Source organism: Trichomycterus rosablanca, chromosome 7, assembly GCF_030014385.1.
Source record: "Trichomycterus rosablanca isolate fTriRos1 chromosome 7, fTriRos1.hap1, whole genome shotgun sequence".
NCBI lineage: Eukaryota > Metazoa > Chordata > Actinopteri > Siluriformes > Trichomycteridae > Trichomycterus > Trichomycterus rosablanca.
Genome location: NC_085994.1, coordinates 877,067 through 896,846, shown reverse-complemented (window position 1 = coordinate 896,846; position 19,780 = coordinate 877,067). Strand labels below are relative to the sequence as shown.

At 41.9% G+C, this 19,780-nt stretch overlaps 1 protein-coding gene across 1 annotated transcript in view; it reads right to left on the bottom strand.

The window, feature by feature from the left end:
* myo1f (myosin IF) overlaps positions 1-19,780 on the bottom strand; it is a 56,232-nt gene extending 36,452 nt beyond the window's left edge. Inside the window, exons 1-4 of the mRNA XM_062998224.1 lie at positions 19,666-19,780; positions 8,002-8,133; positions 4,649-4,738; positions 2,768-2,862 (exon numbers count right to left, since the gene is read on the bottom strand). Coding sequence (XP_062854294.1) covers positions 2,768-2,862; positions 4,649-4,738; positions 8,002-8,133; positions 19,666-19,668 — 320 coding nt within the window. The 5' untranslated portion in view covers positions 19,669-19,780. The remainder of the gene's footprint in view (positions 1-2,767; positions 2,863-4,648; positions 4,739-8,001; positions 8,134-19,665) is intronic.

Sequence of the window (19,780 nt, the reverse complement as noted above, 5' to 3'; positions counted from 1 at the left end):
TCTAACTTAACCACATTAAATTCTGCTCAGAATCTCTTTGTGCTGATTTAACAGTATATACTGTACAACAGAAACGTCTAACAGTAGCGTGAATAGGAAGACATTCTGGCTTCAGGACGGCTCTAATCCTGATCTGAGCGTTCTATAATCGGTCACGTCAAACTATCAAGGCAGTATTAATATGAAATACAGAAAAAAACATTATCAGGAAGGTGTGATTGCACCATAGGGTGCACTTGGACCTGTAAACCTGGCTCATGTTTGTATGCAGGAGAGAATGATCTCAGATCTCATAAAAGCAGATCACTGCCCATGTCATGGATCCGCTACTAAACACTGACCTAGAGGCTTCCTTTTAATTCTGTCAAATAAAAATCCATCCAGACGAAAGAGTTCTCAGGGTCTTAGCAGAGATGTTCACAAGTCACAAAATACGAGTCCGAGTCAAGTAATGAGTCTTTACACTAGAGTCAGAGTCAAGTCACGAATCAATATAATAAACACAAAACATATATTGGAAATGTAGAAATAAAGAAATAATCTGTAAGTTCAGATAAAAAACAATAACTGATTAGCGAGTGTATTTAGCCGTTTTACTTCGTGTCTTTACTTTCCTCGGTACCGGTTAAAAGCTTAAACTGACGTTTTGTTTTCATTGCAAATTACGGCACAGCGGCCAAAATCCCAAACACAGCAAAAACCATCATAACCGCTGCTTACCTTAGCTTCTGTTCTTCCAGATGCTATTACATTTATAAGCGTGCGTCCCATTAGGAATAGAATCCGTTATTTTGTAAATGTGCTTATAATTAAAAACCTCCAAACTTTTCCCGGTCGTGAAGTAAAACAGGAAGTCGTTAGAAAGCCGATCGAGCGTTTCATTACCACGTCATCTGTGTGACGCAAACTGAATAAATGCAGATAACAGCATTTCTTACTAACAATTACTATCAGAAGCTCTGATTGGTTCAGAAAGCGTCTTTCAACCATCAGCACCGATTCTGTAGGAGCGTTCCATTCACGCCGGTTGTTCCTGTGAAGTGCACTACGTTGGGTATTCCACCATTTTCAGTGAGATTCCAATCCAAAGGTAACGAGAATGTTCAAATGAAGTGAACTTCAAACTGTGTAGGGAGTAGGGAGCGACGCTTCATCACTACACCGGAAGCTGGCTGGAACATTTACACATTGTTCCCCAAATTGTTCCCACAAAGTTGGGAGCCTGAAATTGTCCAAATTACACTCGGCACAATACAGTCAGACAGGTACCGTTCTCCTGGCAACCCCAGACAGAGAAGCGTAATTCGTCACTCCAGAGAACACGTCTCCGCTGCTCTAGAGTCCAGTGTCGGCGTGCTTTACACCACTGCATCCGACGCTTTACATTGCGCTTGGTGACGTAAGGCTTGGATGCAGCTGCTCGGCCATGGAAACCCATTCCATGAAGCTCTACACACTTAGCTTCTTGAGCTAATCCGAAGGCCACATGAAGTTTGGAGGTCTGTAGTGATCGACTCTGCAGAAAGTTGGTGACCTCTGCGCACTATGTTCCTCAGCATCCACTGACAGTCGACTGTGGAATATTTAGTAGTGAAGAAATTTCACAACTGGACTTGTTGCACAGGTGGCATCACGGTACCATGATGGAATTCACTGAGCTCCTGAGAGCGACCCGTTCTTTCACTAATGTGTGTAGAAGCGGTCTGCATGCCGAGGTGCTCGGTTTTATACACCTGTGGCCATGGAAGTGATTGGAACACCTGAATTCAATTATTTGGATGGGGGAGTGAATACTTTTGGCAATATAGTGTATGTGCTTGTACTTTATTAAGTTCTTTATTGTTTTTATTGTTTGTATTTTGTAGTTTTACTCCATTCTGATGCACACAGTGTACAGCTGGGATGCAAATAAAACCGACCTAACTGTATTCTGGAGTCTGTCTGTCTAGCTGAGAAAGGGGGAAAAACTCTTAGCGAGGGCAGAACAGTTGTCTTAAAATACACTGTAAGGTCATACATAAACTGCATCTCCCACAATGCATGCCGATTCTGTGACCTGCAAAGTGACCGCATCCCGCCACTAGATGTCAGTGTTTCCACATCAGCGTTTAACTGAGGCAGTTTTCCAACAAGTGATGCTGAGAAATATTTACAAATAATCCCAAAATGTACAAGAAGAGAAAATGTAAGCAGAAGGAGGAAATTTAATGAAAGATGTGAAAGTGAAAACAAGTTTGTGCTTCAGGAAGAGGATCCGGTACGTCTCTTGTGTTATGAGGCGTGTCTGTGGTACAGGAGGACAATATAAATGTAGATATACGTATGTTATAAATATACAGAATAAATTTGCCATTTTGACACCAAACACAGAATTTTGCCTCCAAGAAAAACAACAAATTGTCCAAGATTTGAAAGGCGGGTATGGCCCACTGGGAAAATGAGTTTGACACCCCTGATCTATATGCTATCACAAGAAATATCCTGTATACCAACAGCCTATAGATTTTCCCATTCCAGCATATGTGATTGTTTTTTCTCTTCTCAATTAAACGCAATGGAAACCCCCTTCAGGCTCACTGAGGCCCCCTAGGTTGAGGTTTAGACACCCAGGTTAAGAATCGCTGCCTTACGTTACTATGAAATCTCACAAATCATAGAGCTGATGAGATTTGTGTTCCCAGTGTTTACGAAGAGTAACGGTGGATAATATTGTGTCTGAAGTAGAAATTAGAAGTAGAAAAAAACAGACAGAATTAATTGAAATCACCTGATGATGACGCATTGATTCTCGTTATCAATCATCATGTTTCTGTACATGTTATCCGTTAAGGCGTAGATGTGGGGTGGATTCTCATACTGGGCCTGCAGAGAGATAATAATACAAACACACCTTTACTTAGTAAAGACAATAAAAGAAACTGCAAATCACTAAAATAACATCAAATAGAATTCATGACCTGAACTGTCAGCTTGTTTAGTTCTCGACTGAGCTACATTTAACAGCAGGTTATATTTACATCAGTACTGATCAGACTGCCAGTCACTGCTGCTATAAGCATCTCCAACATAATGTTTATATCATCTTATGGAACTAACATTATGCTAATTCACTCCAGGTGGAGGTGTGTCTGTTTACGGCTTCTGGCTTCTCGGTTTGATCCTGCACTTTCTATCTGGCACTATTTTTCCTCCAGTGTGTTGTCTACCTGAGAAAGATGGGGGTCCCTGTTGAGTCTGGTTTCTCGTAAGGTTTCTTTCTATAAGTTTAAGGTAGTTTTTTCTGGCCACTGTCGGTCCTGGATGCTGTAAAGTTGCTTTGAGACAATAGCTGCATCCGAAATCGCGTACTTCCATACTGAACAGTACACGAGAGCGGTTAGTATGTACGAATAAGAGATAGATAGATATCCTTTATTTGTCATATATACATATACAGGTGTACAGTACAATGAAATTCTTTCTTCACATATCCCAGCTTGTTTGGAGGCTCAGGTCAGAGCGCAGGGTCAGCCATCGTACGGCGCCCCTGAAGCAGACAGGGTTAAGGGCCTCGCTCAAGGACCCAACAGTGGCTGGAGCCTGGATTTGAACTGCCAATCTTCTGGTTGATAGCCCAAAGCTCTACCCACTAGGCTACCACTGTCCCCTAATACGTAGTATTTACTAAAGTACCCGGATGATGTACTGCCTGGGCGGTCATTTTTGAGTATGCAAACGATGCACACTTACGGTCTGATAATCTATCCCATAAAGCAACTGGAGCTGGAAATACGTTCGTAGCGAAGAAGAAAGATAACAATAAACATGTTATGGTTTAGTATGACCCTGAATAACGTTTTGAGCAGCTTTGTGAAGAACCATTGTGCATCACGTGATGTTGGTAAGACGGCGGACGTAGTACGTACGAGGTTGTGTCCATACTGCACACTTGCGTACTGAAAGAGCGTACTGCATTACCGGTCGAGCAGTGTATATTGCCTCCGATCTAGTACGTACCTGGTAAGTGTGCGATTTCAGATGCAGTCAATGTCTATTGTAAAAAAAATACTAAACAAATAATTCTGACTTGACTTCGACTATTTCGACTCTTTTATCTTCTTGTGTTGAGACAAGCTGCCTCCAGAGGTGGTGTGATGGCACGTCTATGAGCAGCCCGCATAGATGGATCCACAGTGGACGTGGGCTGCGCCAGTTAGTTTGGCTGCTCCTTTCCTTTACAGTGGCTGAGAACTCTGGTTGTCAGACATTGGTGGACTGAGTAGCTAAGACATTTTCTTTCCAGATTCTCTTTTATCTGTTTAAGCGGCAGGTTTATCCTTGGTCTCCATTTCTTTTTAGTTTCTGTAGTTTCTGTGCAGTTTCTTTAATGTTCAGCCTTTGTTAAGCATCCTGCACATTTGGGTTCATCTTTTAATATCTTGCATGTACAGATTTCCACCTGGTGTCACTGTAGTGATGTGCGACCCACCCTAAACCACTTCTAAACAAAAATTTTGCTTTTAAAAGCAACAGAAAATGTCCCAGCTACTCAGTCCACCATTGTCTAACAACCAGAGTTCTCAAAACCTAACCGTGTAAGCACCACGATTACTGAAGTTTACATTTATGAAGATAGGAAGGATATGTAGAGACTTTACGTTTTACTTACGGCTCCTTGGTAGAGTTCGATCTCCCGATCTGTGAAATACGGCATCTGTTTGAATGGATTCACTGATATCAAGACGGAACCGATGTAGGTCTGAGGACTTCAGTCAAGGATCAGACACTAATGCCTTAAAGTTCACTATGTTATTAGCCAACAGATACGGTTTCTTTAAATTATTAATATTAAAAAACGCAACATCTTAAACTTAGGGGTTCGAATCTTAGCTCTGTTACCGGCAAGTTGGGCGCCTATACTTGTCTGAGGGTAGGAGGGCCAGAGGGATTGCTCAGAACTACTGCAGTTACGCCCTCTGCTGGCTGATCGATGGTGCTACACAGAGACGGGGGATAATAAAGATCAATGCGTGACTCTCTGTATGAACCCACCTAGTGCAGGTGAAAGAAGTGGTCAGTACTGCACACGTGTTGGAAAGGCGTGTGTTACTTAAGACCTTTCACTATCAGGAGTAAATATTAGGAGGTCTGCCGCAGAAGAGAAGAAAAAGCATCGGGGAATGGGGTGCCCAGGTGGCGCAGCGGGATATTCCACTAGCACACCAGCATCAGAGTTTCTGATCTCCTCGGTTCAAAACTCAGTGTTGCCACCAGTCGGTTGGGCACCATCTAACGGGCATAATTGGCAGTGCCTGCAGCAGATACTAATTGGCCACCGTATCTGCAGGATGGGGGCCGCACTATGTGTGTGTGGGTGGGATCTTCATACGCTGTGTAAGGACCCTGATTGGCAGAATAGGCGCCTGTGCAGAATGCAGGGGCGAGAAGAGGAGGGCCGTACACGTGTCGGAAGAGGCGTGGGCATCGACGTGCTCTCCTTGAATGCAATCAGGTATCTCTCAGCAGCGGAAGCAAAATCGGAAGGAAAATGGGGAGAAAATACATTAAATTGGATACGACTAGATTGGGAGGAAGATTCAAGGGAAGATGCATCTGTTCTGTTATCTATATACATATGTATATATTTTAAATGGATCATAATTAGTATTATAGAAATATAATACTTTGAGATCAGGGTGTGTATTGGGTCAGACAAGTTGTAAACGCATTGTGCCAACCAGTTAGCATGAACGTTCTAACACAAAACAGGGCGTTTGGGTGGCGCAGGGGTTTAACATGCAATCCTACTATCGCTGACATATCAAGCGGTCGAGTGTGAATCTCAGCTGTGCTATCGACCTGGCCGGGTGTCTGACGGGAACAGTTGACCCGAGGGAGGGAGGTGGATGGGGTTCCTCGCTGCTGCTGCAGCAACTGCGCCCTCTGCTGGCTGGTCGAGAGGCCTGAACAAGAGACAGCAGTGCGTGACTCTCCGTACGCAATACGGCTTTCTGTGAGACGCATGTACCATGCAGAAGGCGGGTGACTATCTGCGGCTCTCCTCGGCCAGAGCAGGGAATCGGATATGACTAAATTGGGAGGGAAAAGATAGAAAATGAATCAAATAAATCAAATAAAGGAAATCAAATAAACGCTTTGTAAAATATTTGTTAAGTAGCAAAGCATGACAGCAGATGTGTGTAATAAGAAGCAAGGAAGTGAGTGTTGCTAAGTATTTGATCCTGGGTTAGTAGTGTGGCTGAAAAAAGGAAGCATTCACCCCTGGTGGTTTGAATGCTGTGTTTGTGTAGCTATAATAATGTAAGCTCAATGTGAGAAGAACTAACCCACCTCACATGGAACTTCCTGTTTGAGGTTAAACTGGCATAAATATACATGTTTATAAAAATGACCATAACAATACGCTGCCAACTGTGTTGCAAGAGTTTAGGGAAGGGCCTAGTACAAAGCTAGATCCGTAAATACACGATAGAACACATTTACTGTAAGTGAGCTGGTATGGAGTAAAAAACCAGCGTCCAGCTCTGAGTGTCGCTCAGCACCGACTCCGAAGATTCAGGAAAGATGAATTTCAGGATTTTTGTACTGAAGTATCACAAGTCGAGTCTAAATGTGGTGAGAAGAACCTTCATTACTGTTCTGATTTATACTGAGTTTAGTTTCATCACAATTACATCAATTAAGCTTTTGTGTTTTGTAGATACGATCCTGACTAACTGTCATGCCCGAATTTTTGGATTCTGATGTCCTCCTTTTTGGGGTCTGATGTTCCTCCTTTTTGGGGTCTGATGTTCCTCCTTTTTATGTGTGTGTGGGTGGGATCTTCATACGCTGTGTAAGGACCCTGATTGGCAGAATAGGCGCCTGTGCAGAATGCAGGGGCGAGAAGAGGAGGGCCGTACACGTGTCGGAAGAGGCGTGGGCATCGACGTGCTCTCCTTGAATGCAATCAGGTATCTCTCAGCAGCGGAAGCAAAATCGGAAGGAAAATGGGGAGAAAATACATTAAATTGGATACGACTAGATTGGGAGGAAGATTCAAGGGAAGATGCATCTGTTCTGTTATCTATATAAATATGTATATATTTTAAATGGATCATAATTAGTATTATAGAAATATAATACTTTGAGATCAGGGTGTGTATTGGGTCAGACAAGTTGTAAACGCATTGTGCCAACCAGTTAGCATGAACGTTCTAACACAAAACAGGGCGTTTGGGTGGCGCAGGGGTTTAACATGCAATCCTACTATCGCTGACATATCAAGCGGTCGAGTGTGAATCTCAGCTGTGCTATCGACCTGGCCGAGTGTCTGACGGGAACAGTTGACCCGAGGGAGGGAGGTGGATGGGGTTCTTTTTGGGGTCTGATGCCCTCCTTTTGGATTCTGATGTCCTCCTTTTTGGGGTCTGATGCCCTCCTTTTTGGGGTCTGATGCCCTCCTTTTTGAGGTCTGATGTCCTCCTTTTTGGGGTTTGATATTCTTCTTTTGGGGTCTGAGTCCCTCTTTTTTAAGGTCTGATGTTCCTCCTTTTTGGGGTCTAATGTCCTCCTTTTTGAGGTCTGATGTCCTTCTTTTTGAGGTCTGATGCCTTACTTTTTGAGGACTGATGTTCTCCTGTTTCGGGTCTGATGTTTTTCTTTTTGGGGTCTGATGTTCCTCCTTTTTGGGGTCTGATACCCTCATTTTTGGGGTCTGATGCCCTCCTTTTTGGGGTCTCCAGCTTAACCGACTGTCTGCGAGTCGCCATCGGACGTCGCCTGTAATCTTTAGGTTCCAAACTATTCAGAGCGTGTGTGTTTACTGTGGCAGTTGTACGCAAAAACATCTGTGTGGAATAAATTAAATATATGCAATAAATTCACAAAGGGTCATAACGTGTAGGTAGGGTCCCACCTATGTCTGACGATATTGTGCTCAGTGTTTGTATGTTAGCTGTAGTTGGTTGTTGTATTTTTGAGCGATGATTTGCCATCATTACATTATTTATGGAAGGATACAAAGATGTAGTCGTCCATGTATCTCTTCTTGAGGTTTTCCACGATGGCGTCCTCCGTGATCTTGGACAGAAGCACCATGTCGTCCACGCCGCTCTGTTTGACATTTTGACTCTGCCAGTGATACTTGCTGCCCTGTTGGAGAAAATAGATTGTGTATCAGTCAGTGTTGGACAGTAGAGCTGCCACAAAGAGCTGAGCTTTTAGTTTTACTAATTATTCTTCATTCACAATGTCATTACAACAGTATATATACAGTATATACTGTATATATAAATATATACACACGGATCAGCCATAACATTATGACCACCTCCTTGTTTCTACACTCACTGTCTATTTTATCAGCTCCACTTACCATATAGAAGCACTTTGTAGTTCTACAATTACTGACTGTAGTACATCTGTTTCTCTACATGCTTTGTTACCCCCTTTCACCCTGTTCTTTAATGGTCAGGACCCCCACAGGACCACCACAGAGCAGGTATTATTTAGGTGGTGGATCATTCTCAGCACTGCAGTGACACTGACATGGAGCTGGTGTGTTAGTGTGTGTTGTGCTGGTATGGATCAGAGTGGATCAGACACAGCAGCGCTGCTGGAGTTTTTAAATACCGTGTCCACTCACTGTCCTCTCTATTAGACACTCCTACCTAGTTGCTCCACCTTGTAGATGTAAAGTCGATCGCTCATCTATTGCTGCTGTTTGAGTCGCTCATCTTCTAGACCTTCATCAGTGGTTAGAGGACGCTGCCCACGGGGCGCTGTTGGCTGGATATTTTTGGGTTGGTGGATTATTCTCAGTCCAGCAGTGACAGTGAGGTGTTTAAAACTCCAGCAGCGCTGCTGTGTCTGGTCCACTCATACCAGCACAACACACACTAACACACCACCACCATGTCAGTGTCACTGCAGTGCTGAGAATGATCCACCACCTAAATAATACCTGCTCTGTGGGGGTCCTTTTACCACTGCTTTATCCTGGTCAGGGTCGTGGTGGCAGAAAACACCCAGGACAGGTTGCCAGGTCATCACAAAGCAAACACACACACACAATTTGTAGTAGGTCAAATTAGTCTGCATGTCTTTCGACTGTGGGAGGAAACCCACACAGACACAGGGAGAACATGCAAACTCCACATAGAAAGGACCCTGTTTGCCCAGTCAGGGAATTGAACCCAGGTTCTTCTTCTTGTGGGGTGGCAGTGCCACCCAATAATGACATATAGCTGTTAATAATAGTGCTATTGTTGCTAAACATTTGTTGATAATGACATCTTCAAGACGTCTATAGGGCAATGGTAGCTCAATGGTTAAGGTACTGGACTAGTAATCAGAAAGTTGCTGGTTTAAGCCTTGCTACTGTCAAGTTGCCACTGTTGGGCCCTTGAGCAAGGCCCTTAACCCTCAATTCAGTCATAACTGTAAGTCGCTTTGGATAAAACTGTCTGCTAAATGCCACAAATGTAAATGTACAGTGGCATTGTGGGTACTACTGTTCCCTCACAGCAAGAAGGGCCTGTTTTTGATTTCCTGGGTTCTTTCTGTGTGAAGTTTGCATGTTCTCCCTGTGTTCGTGTGGATTTCCTCGCACAAGTCCAAAGTCTGTTTTGCTGGTTGGTTCGCCCTTAATTTGGGCACCTAACATGATACGTGCATTCGATCCGTCTCTAGTCTGATAGGTGGAGGGTGTGCATGACTGTCAGGCCTGTGGTCTTGTACTGAAACACCAAAAAAATAAAGCAGCTGCTCGTTTATAGATACGCCCGATTGTGGCCGCCTGTGGTACTAAACACAGGAAACTACTGTCACCCGCGTGGTCCTGTAAATATAGTTTCACATCGTTTACATTTAAAACCTTCATCACATGAAACACCTAAACTCAACATTTAAGAGACGCGTCTACATACTTTTGATCTACACGGCTAACTGACTATATGGAGAAAAGTATTGGGACACCGCTTGTCCACTTGTCCCAAAATAACTGAACACTGACTTCTAAGGCAAGCCGTAGCCTAGTGGTTAAGGTACAGGACTAGTAATCTAAAGGTTGCTGGTTCAAGCCCCACCACTGCCAGGTTGCTGCTGTTGGGCCCTTGAGGAAGACCCTTAACCCTCAATTGCGCAGTATATATATATAACTGTATAATGTAATTGTATGATGTAACTGTAATGTCGCTTTGGATAAAGGCCAAAAATGTAAATGTAAACCTGAGGAAGGCGCTCGGATGATGCAGCGGTAAAATAAGCTACCCCACTACTGCTGAAATCTGGAGATCCAGGGTTCGAATCGGCTAACGTCCAAGGGCGAGAGATGGCTGAAACAGCCTAGACATTAGGAGGCGCACTTGCACTTGTCAGTGCGCTCTCAGTGCAGGTCCCAAGCCTCGATAGAAAGAGGAGGGTCGTGTCAGGAAGGGTATATGGTGCCAGGTCTGGTATGAGGACCAGATCTGCTGTGGCGATGCCCAAATACTAAAGCAGTAAAAACACCCTAATAAGAAATGAGCCAAAATAAAACCACAATGCTGCGAGAAAGAGACGTTTTTCCTGTTAAAGAGGCCTTGAAGATGTAACTGACTTCTTGTATCGGGATACTACACCCCCACCCCTCCAGCGCTGTGTTTTTTGTTTAAAAACCTGTATTTACACAAACATTATATCAGCTCCACTTACCATATAGAAGCACTTTGTGTAATTACTGACTGTAGTCTATCTGTTTCTCTACATGCTTTGTTACCCCCTTTCATGCTGTTCTTCAATGGTCAGGACCCCCCACAGGACCACCACAGAGCAGGTATTATTTAGGTGGTGGATGATTCTCAGCACTGCAGTGACACTGACATGGTGGTGGTGTGTTAGTGTGTGTTGTGCTGGTATGAGTGGATCAGACACAGCAGCGCTGCTGGAGTTTTTAAACACCGTGTCCACTCACTGTCCACTCTATTAGACACTCCTACCTAGTCGGTCCACCTTGTAGATGTAAAGTCAGAGACGATCGCTCATCTATTGCTGCTGTTTGAGTCGCTCATCTTCTAGACCCACGGGGCGCTGTTGGCTGTATATTTTTGGTTGGTGGACGATTCTCAGTCCAGCAGTGACAGTGAGGTGTTTAAAAACTACAGCAGCGCTGCTGTGCCTGATCCACTCATACCAGCACAACACACACTAACACACCACCACCATGTCAGTGTCACTGCAGTGCTGAGAATCATCCACCACCTAAATAATACCTGCTCTGTGGTGGTCCTGTGGGGGTCCTGACCATTGAAGAACAGCATGAAAGGGGGTAACAAAGCGTGCAGAGAGACAGATGGACTACAGTCAGTAATTGTAGAACTACAAAGTGCTTCTATATGGTAAGTGGAGCTGATAAAATGGACAGTGAGTGTAGAAACAAGGAGGTGGTTTTAATGTTATGGCTGATCGGTGTATTGTTCGTATATTTCAGTACGATGTTTTTAATCAAAACAACTCTGCGCTGGTTCTTCAATATTCTTCGTACAGTGTAGAAGAATCTGAAGCTGTGGTGAGGACGATGATTCTTGAGGGTTTAGTTTGGTTTCTCGGTATGGAGACGGTCTCTTGTTTTTGTGAACCACCTCCGTCTGATGTGGTTTCTTATTCCTACAATGTGATTAAACGATGGCTCAAGTCTGACGGTTCGCACAACCTTAAAAGAAAAAGGGTAAGACCCAACAACACTGTACCTACCGTCAAGGACAGTGGTGGTAAGGTTCAGCCAGAAGGTTAAACCTCAGACACAGTTGGGTGTTCCAACAGGACAGTGACCCAAAATCTGTCCAAAGTGACTTAAGAACGGCCTTCCCAAGGTCCTGAACTTAACCCTGTCAAAAATATGTGGACGCTGCTGAATAGTAACGTACCAGGAGGCCAAGTTTGGTGCATCTACCAATTATACCAAGTACAGTGAGTGGGTGAATATCCAACCAGAGTTCGTTCACGTCATGAAAACCTATAGCTCTCTCTCTACACAGACACATTTCCCATCATCCTACACTCCCGAGAAGAGGGTATGTCTAAATCCTTAAATAGCCGATGAAGCGTTTCATTACCACGTCATCTGTGTGACGCAAACTGAATAAATGCAAATAACAGCATTTCTTACTAACAATTACAATCAGAAGCTCTGATTGGTTCAGAAAGCGTCTTTCAACCATCAGCACCGATTCTGTAGGAGAGTTCCATTCACCCCGGCTGTTCCTGTGAAGTGCACTACGTAGGGTATTCCACCATTTTAAGTGAGATTCCAATCCAAAGGTAACGAGAATGTTCAAATGAAGTGAACTTCAAACTGTGTAGGGTGTAGGGAGCGACGCTTCATCACTACACTGGAAGCTGGCTGGAACATTTACACATTGTGTGCGTTGCGGGTATATACAGTGTATCACAAAAGTGAGTACACCCCTCACATTTCTGCAGATATTTAAGTATATCTTTTCATGGAACAACACTGACAAAATGACACTTTGACACAATGAAAAGTAGTCTGTGTGCAGCTTATATAACAGTGTAAATGTATTCTTCCCTCAAAATAACTCAATATACAGCCATTAATGTCTAAACCACCGGCAACAAAAGTGAGTACACCCCTTAGTGAAAGTTCCTGAAGTAACAATATTTTGTGTGGCCACCATTATTTCCCAGAACTGCCTTAACTCTCCTGGGCATGGAGTTTACCAGAGCTTCACAGGTTGCCACTGGAATGCTTTTCCACTCCTCCATGACGACATCACGGAGCTGGCGGATATTCGAGACTTTGCGCTCCTCCACCTTCCGCTTGAGGATGCCCCAAAGATGTTCTATTGGGTTTAGGTCTGGAGACATGCTTGGCCAGTCCATCACCTTTACCCTCAGCCTCTTCAATAAAGCAGTGGTCGTCTTAGAGGTGTGTTTGGGGTCATTATCATGCTGGAACACTGCCCTGCGACCCAGTTTCCGGAGGGAGGGGTTCATGCTCTGCTCCAGTATTTCACAGTACATATTGGAGTTCATGTGTCCCTCAATGAAATGTAACTCCCCAACACCTGCTGCACTCATGCAGCCCCAGACCATGGCATTCCCACCACCATGCTTGACTGTAGGCATGACACACTTATCTTTGTACTCCTCACCTGATTGCCGCCACACATGCTTGAGACCATCTGAACCAAACAAATTAATCTTGGTCTCATCAGACCATAGGACATGGTTCCAGTAATCCATGTCCTTTGTTGACATGTCTTCAGCAAACTGTTTGCGGGCTTTCTTGTGTAGAGACTTCAGAAGAGGCTTCATTCTGGGGTGACAGCCATGCAGACCAATTTGATGTAGTGTGCGGCGTATGGTCTGAGCACTGACAGGCTGACCCCCCACCTTTTCAATCTCTGCAGCAATGCTGACAGCACTCCTGCGCCTATCTTTCAAAGACAGCAGTTGGAGGTGACGCTGAGCACGTGCACTCAGCTTCTTTGGACGACCAACGCGAGGTCTGTTCTGAGTGGACCCTGCTCTTTTAAAACGCTGGATGATCTTGGCCACTGTGCTGCAGCTCAGTTTCAGGGTGTTGGCAATCTTCTTGTAGCCTTGGCCATCTTCATGTAGCGCAACAATTCGTCTTTTAAGATCCTCAGAGAGTTCTTTGCCATGAGGTGCCATGTTGGAACTTTCAGTGACCAGTATGAGAGAGTGTGAGAGCTGTACTACTAAATTGAACACACCTGCTCCCTATGCACACCTGAGACCTAGTAACACTAACAAATCACATGACATTTTGGAGGGAAAATGACAAGCAGTGCTCAATTTGGACATTTAGGGGTGTAGTCTCTTAGGGGTGTACTCACTTTTGTTGCCGGTGGTTTAGACATTAATGGCTGTATATTAAGTTATTTTGAGGGAAGAATACATTTACACTGTTATATAAGCTGCACACAGACTACTTTTCATTGTGTCAAAGTGTCATTTTGTCAGTGTTGTCCCATGAAAAGATATACTTAAATATCTGCAGAAATGTGAGGGGTGTACTCACTTTTGTGATACACTGTATATATATATAATTGTCACAGGTAACTAATGTTAACACATGCTGACTCTAGGGACTCTTGTTGTTTACGAGTCATTTTTTGCGAGTCATGAGCCGAGTCCGAGTCATTTGAAACGAGTCTGAGTCGAGTCTGAAGTCGCTGTGTGTCCCCATCTCCGCTATACGCTCAAATTATGTGGACACTTGACTAGGAGCTCGTGCTGGACATCCAGTTTCACAACATCTATAACAGCCACTACTTTTCTAGAACTGTTTCACACAAGGATTTGAACTGTGTCTGTGTGCATGTCTTTGGATTGTGGGAAGCACCCGGAGGAAACCCACACGGACAGGGGGAGAACATGCAAACACACAGAAGGACCCTAAATGTCCACCTGGGAATCAAACCCAGGACCTTCTTGCTGTGAGCCACCGAGCTGTAACTATTAAACACTGCTTTTGAATAAACACCTGCAAATGATATTTTGGGAATGGATGTTGCCCCGCCCGTTGGCAGTGCCCATTGTTTACGTGATGGTAAATCTGGCTTGTTTGCGATGGCGTGCGGCTCCTGGAACACACACACACACACACACACACACACACACACACACACACGTTGTAAGGAAGTATCGAGGCCGGCGTAACATCTCGACTTCCCCTAACGCGGAGCCACCAGTGGGGTTGTGCAAAGTCAAAAGTGCACACATCCTCTTCAGCCTCGGCTTTCAAAATAGTGCGGGCAGACCACGCCCAGACGCAGTTAAAGAGATACCAGCCCACGCCCAGACGCAGCTAAAGAGATACCAGACCATGCTCTGATGCCCCTCTGGAACCTGGTGTGTGGAGCTGTGAGCTTCATTATTATAGAAAAGTTGCCTGTCCAGCCACTATTGGGCCCCTGAGCAAGACCCCTAACCCTCTGTGCTTCAGGAGCGCCACACAGTGACTGACCCTGTGCTGTGACCCCAGCTTCCAAATGAGCTGGATTCATTGTACTCTATTTTTATTCTATTCTATTCTATTCTATTCTAGTCTTTTTTATTACATTATATTCTATTTTATTCTACTTTATTGTATTCTATTTTATTCTATTCTGTTATTCTATTCTATTCTATTTTATTCTATTTTATTTTATTTATTTTATTCTACTTTATTCCATTATATTTTATTTTATTCTATTCTATTCTATTCTATGTTATTCTGTTTTATTTTTATTTTATTTATTTTATTCTACTTTATTCCATTATATTCTATTTTATTCTACTTTATTCTATTATATTTTGTTTTATTCTATTCTATTTTTTCCTATTCTATTTTATTCTACTTTTTTCCATTCTATTCTATTTTATTGTATTCTATTATATTTCATTCTACTCTATTCTATTTATTTTATGCTATTATATTTAATTTTATTCAATTTTATTTTATTTTTATTCTATTATATTTAATTCTATTCTGTTTTATTCTATTTTATTCCATTCTAGTCTTTTTTATTCTATACTATTCTATTCTAAATTGCACCTGGTGTCTTTATTATTGTCAAATCATGTACCTTGACCCTAACTGATGTGAGTGAGGTCTGACGTTCTTCTGAGTTCTTCTCCCATCACAGTGCCAGTTTTTCTTCATGTGTGGATAATGCTCTCACTGTGGTTCGCTGGAGTCCCAGGGCCTTATCAACGACCATGTCAGCCTGTGTTTCGTATCTGTATTTGAATCTCATTAGAATGTGGCATCGTTACCACACAGGTTCTATTTACATGATGTTTAGATGCACTAAAATCAGCCCCAAAAGTCTTCAATAAGGACGCTGACCAGGACGTGTGGTCAAATTAAACAAAGATTTTTGACCACAAGGACCGAACGTATGCTGGGGAAAGGGTAAGACCCAACAACACTGTACCTACCGTCAAGCACAGTGGTGGTAAGGTTCAGCCAGAAGGTCACAAAAAGTGATTTAGGAACGGCCTCCCCAAAGTCCTGACGTCAACTCTGTCAAAAATATGTGGACGCTGCTGAATAGTAACGGACCATGAGGCCAAGTTTGGTGCATCTACCAGTTATACCAAGTACAGTGAGTGGGTGAATATCCAACCAGAGCTCTCTCTACACAGACACATTTCCCATCATCCTACACTCCCGAGAAGAGGGCGTGTCTAAATCCTTAGATCCCTTAAAATGCTCCCGCTGAGGCGCCTTAATTCTGAGTGATGATCTGACTGAATGACGAGGGAGCGCCCGATGCCTCCTCAGCGCTGAAGGCAATCCCAGCATTCAGTGCGGCAAAACAAATCCTTTTCTCACCATAATTGACAAACGTGGTGGACGAATCAATGCGGAGCAACCAACGGAGTTCCTTTTAATTGTAAATAAATTCTGGTTGATGTGTAATCTATAAAGGTGTAATTATACGAGTGTGGGTTTATTTGTAAATTGGAGCGTCAAGGACAGTTTGAGCGTTTTCGGTACACGGAGGGAGACGTTAGCCGGCGTGCTATCGTTGGTTTAAACGACCTGATGCTACCTGTGTTAGCTTAGTAAGCTAAAACTGTGGTGATGTACCGGGTGTATCTCTGTATAAGTAGAGCGTCTAAATAATCTAGGATTATAAATCCAGGTCTTATTAGAATCCTCTCTACTGAGGAGCTGATCAGGTAGGTAGAGGGGAGCAGGGCGGGTCACCAGGCTTTTAGTCTTCCAGTAGATGTGTGTTGCAGAGACGGGGACTCGAGTCCGAGTCGCACGTAAGTCGCACACACAGCGACTTCAGACTCGACTCGGACTCGTTTCAAATGACTTGGACTCGACTCATGACTCGCAGAAAAATGACTCGTAATCAACAAGAGTCTCTAGTGTCAGTATGTGTTACCATTAGTTACCTGTGACAGTTAACCTGTTTTGGCCGTCTTAACCTGAAACACACACAATGTGTAAATGTTCCAGCCAGCTTCCAGTATAGTGATGAAGCGTCGCTCCCTACACAGTCTGAAGTTCACTTCATTTGAACTTTCTCGTTACCTTTGGAAATGGTGGAATACCCTACGTAGTGCACTTCACAGGAACACCCGGGGTGAATGGAACGCTCCTACAGAATCGGCTCTAATGATTGTAAGAACCGCTTTCTGAACCAATCAGAGCTTCTGATTGTAATTGTTAGTAAGAAATGCTGTTATTTGCATTAATTCAGTTTGCGTCACACAGATGACGTGGTAATGAAACGCTCGATCGGCTTTCTAACCACTTCCTGTTTTACTTCACCACCGTGAAAAGTTTGGAGGTTTTTAATTATAAGCACATTTACAAAATAACGGATTCTGTTCCTAATGGGACGCACGCTTATAAATGTAATAGCATCTGGAAGAACAGAAGCTAAGGTAAGCAGCGGTTATGATTGTTTTTGCTGTGTTTGGGATTTTGGCCGCTGTGCCGTGATTTATCGAGCGCTTTTGTTCTGTAATGAAAACAAAACGTATCAGTTGAAGCTTTTAACTGGAACCTTCTTGTTACAGAAATTACATTCATTTACACAATGAGGAGGAAAGTAAAGACACGAAGTAAAACGGCTAAATACACTCGCTAATCTGTTGTTGTTTTTATCTGAACTTACAGATTATTAGTTTATTTCTACTCTACATTTATAATATATGTTTTGTGTAGATCTAAAGACTCGTATTTTGTGACTTGTGAACATCTCTGGTGTGTTGTGCACTAGTGCACCGATACTTTTCCCCCGTTAACTGTGTGTGTATATCATCCTCATGTTTAAATCTGTCACTGCTGAAGACCATCAGCTTTTATCACTTCCTGTTCAGAACCAGTACAGACAGCAGCTCGTCTCTTCCATTTAAGGAGCTGCGCTCTCAGATCTCCCCACCTCCACGTCCACACTTCTGCTTTCTGATCGATTGCTTCCTGAAATGATGATTTTGTATTTTTTGAGAACAACATGACCAATTAAAGCTGGTTTTTACGTTCGTACATTATATCGGTGGTGTGAATGAAGCGGAGGCGATGCCGTGTGTAAGATAAAGAACCCTCAGAGGAGACGGAGGCGCTACCGCAGATCACGGTTGATAAAATACACACACGAGGAATCAGTGTACCCCTGAGGTGAAGTAACGCTGGTGTACCAACAAATATTAATCATTTATAAAATATTCTCACAGCTGAATCAATCAAATGCTTTTTAAAATTGTAATCTGTTTATAAAGCCTCATAAGAACCTGCTGCCACCAGAAATCACACGTATAATTAAATCCACAGCCTTCACACCATTATTCATTCATTCAGTCTGTTTTATCACTGCTTGTGCTGGTCAGGGTCACACTGGATCTGATACACCCCAGGCAGGTCACCAGTCCATCACAAAGCGACACACACACACAAACACTCTAACCAGATCAAATATTTACTAAAAGCTCTTTATTCTCACGTTCATTTCATTTTCATGTTCATGTTTTATTACAGTTTTATCCTGACCAGGGTTGCGGCAGGTCCGATTTCACCAGAATCACTGGGCACAATGCAGTAACCCCCCCCTTCCCCAATCATGTCTGATAGCAAGGCTGGTGATTTGAACCCTGGATCCCAGCAGTAGTGGGCCAGAATAATTCATCGCTGTGCCCTCTGCAAATAATATTATTTAAAATGTCTTTTAACAATTAATTATTTTAATTAAAATATTATTGTTATCATTATTATTATTTTATATTATATTATAATTTATATTATTCTTTTTTATATTTTTAATGAATTATAAATCATTATTATTATTTATATTATTAATATTATTTTTATTATTGATATCATTTTTATTATCATTAATATTATTGTTATTAGCATTATTATAATTATTTTTATTACCATTATTATTTTATATTTTATTATAATTTATAATATTATTTTTTTATCATTTTAATGAATTAGGAATCATTATTATTATTGATATTTTTTTTTTATTATTGATTAAATTTTTATGATCATTACTACTTTTGTAATTAATATTATTATAGTTATTTTTTACCATTATTAGTATTTTATTATTATTATTATTATTATTATTATTATTATTATTATGATTATTGATATAATTTTTATTATCATGACTATTTTTGTAATTAATATTATTAGTTATTTTTAACCATTATTAGTATTTTATTATTATTATTATTATTATTATTATTGATATAATTTTTATTATCATTACTATTATTGTAATTAATATTATTATATTTATTTTTACCATTATTATTATTTTATTATTATTATTATTTTTATTGATATAATTTTTATTATCATTACTATTATTGTTATTAATATTATTATAGTTATTTTTTACCATTGTTATTATTGTATTTTCTTATTATTTTTATTATTATTGACATAATTTTTATTATCATTACTATTATTATCAATATTATAGTTATTTTAAATACCATTATTACTATTTTACATTATATTATAATATGTATAATTTATATTATTATTATTATACATAAACACTAATGTGTAGAGTAAAATCCAAAAATAAAAGGACATTTTTGCGCCACATCAGCAGCAGTAATTTCAGTTTTTGCTTCCTGGACGTTTAACAGGTCAGTAAAAACACATCCAGCTCCTGATAAAAACACCAGTATATTTACCATTGTGCCAGTTGTTCCTTCGCCTCTGATCCCCTGTGGTCCTCTGTGGTCCCCTCTCCTGCCAGAACTCTGGGTCGGGGGCAGGGGGGCAAATATCAGTAGGTGAGCAGGTAAA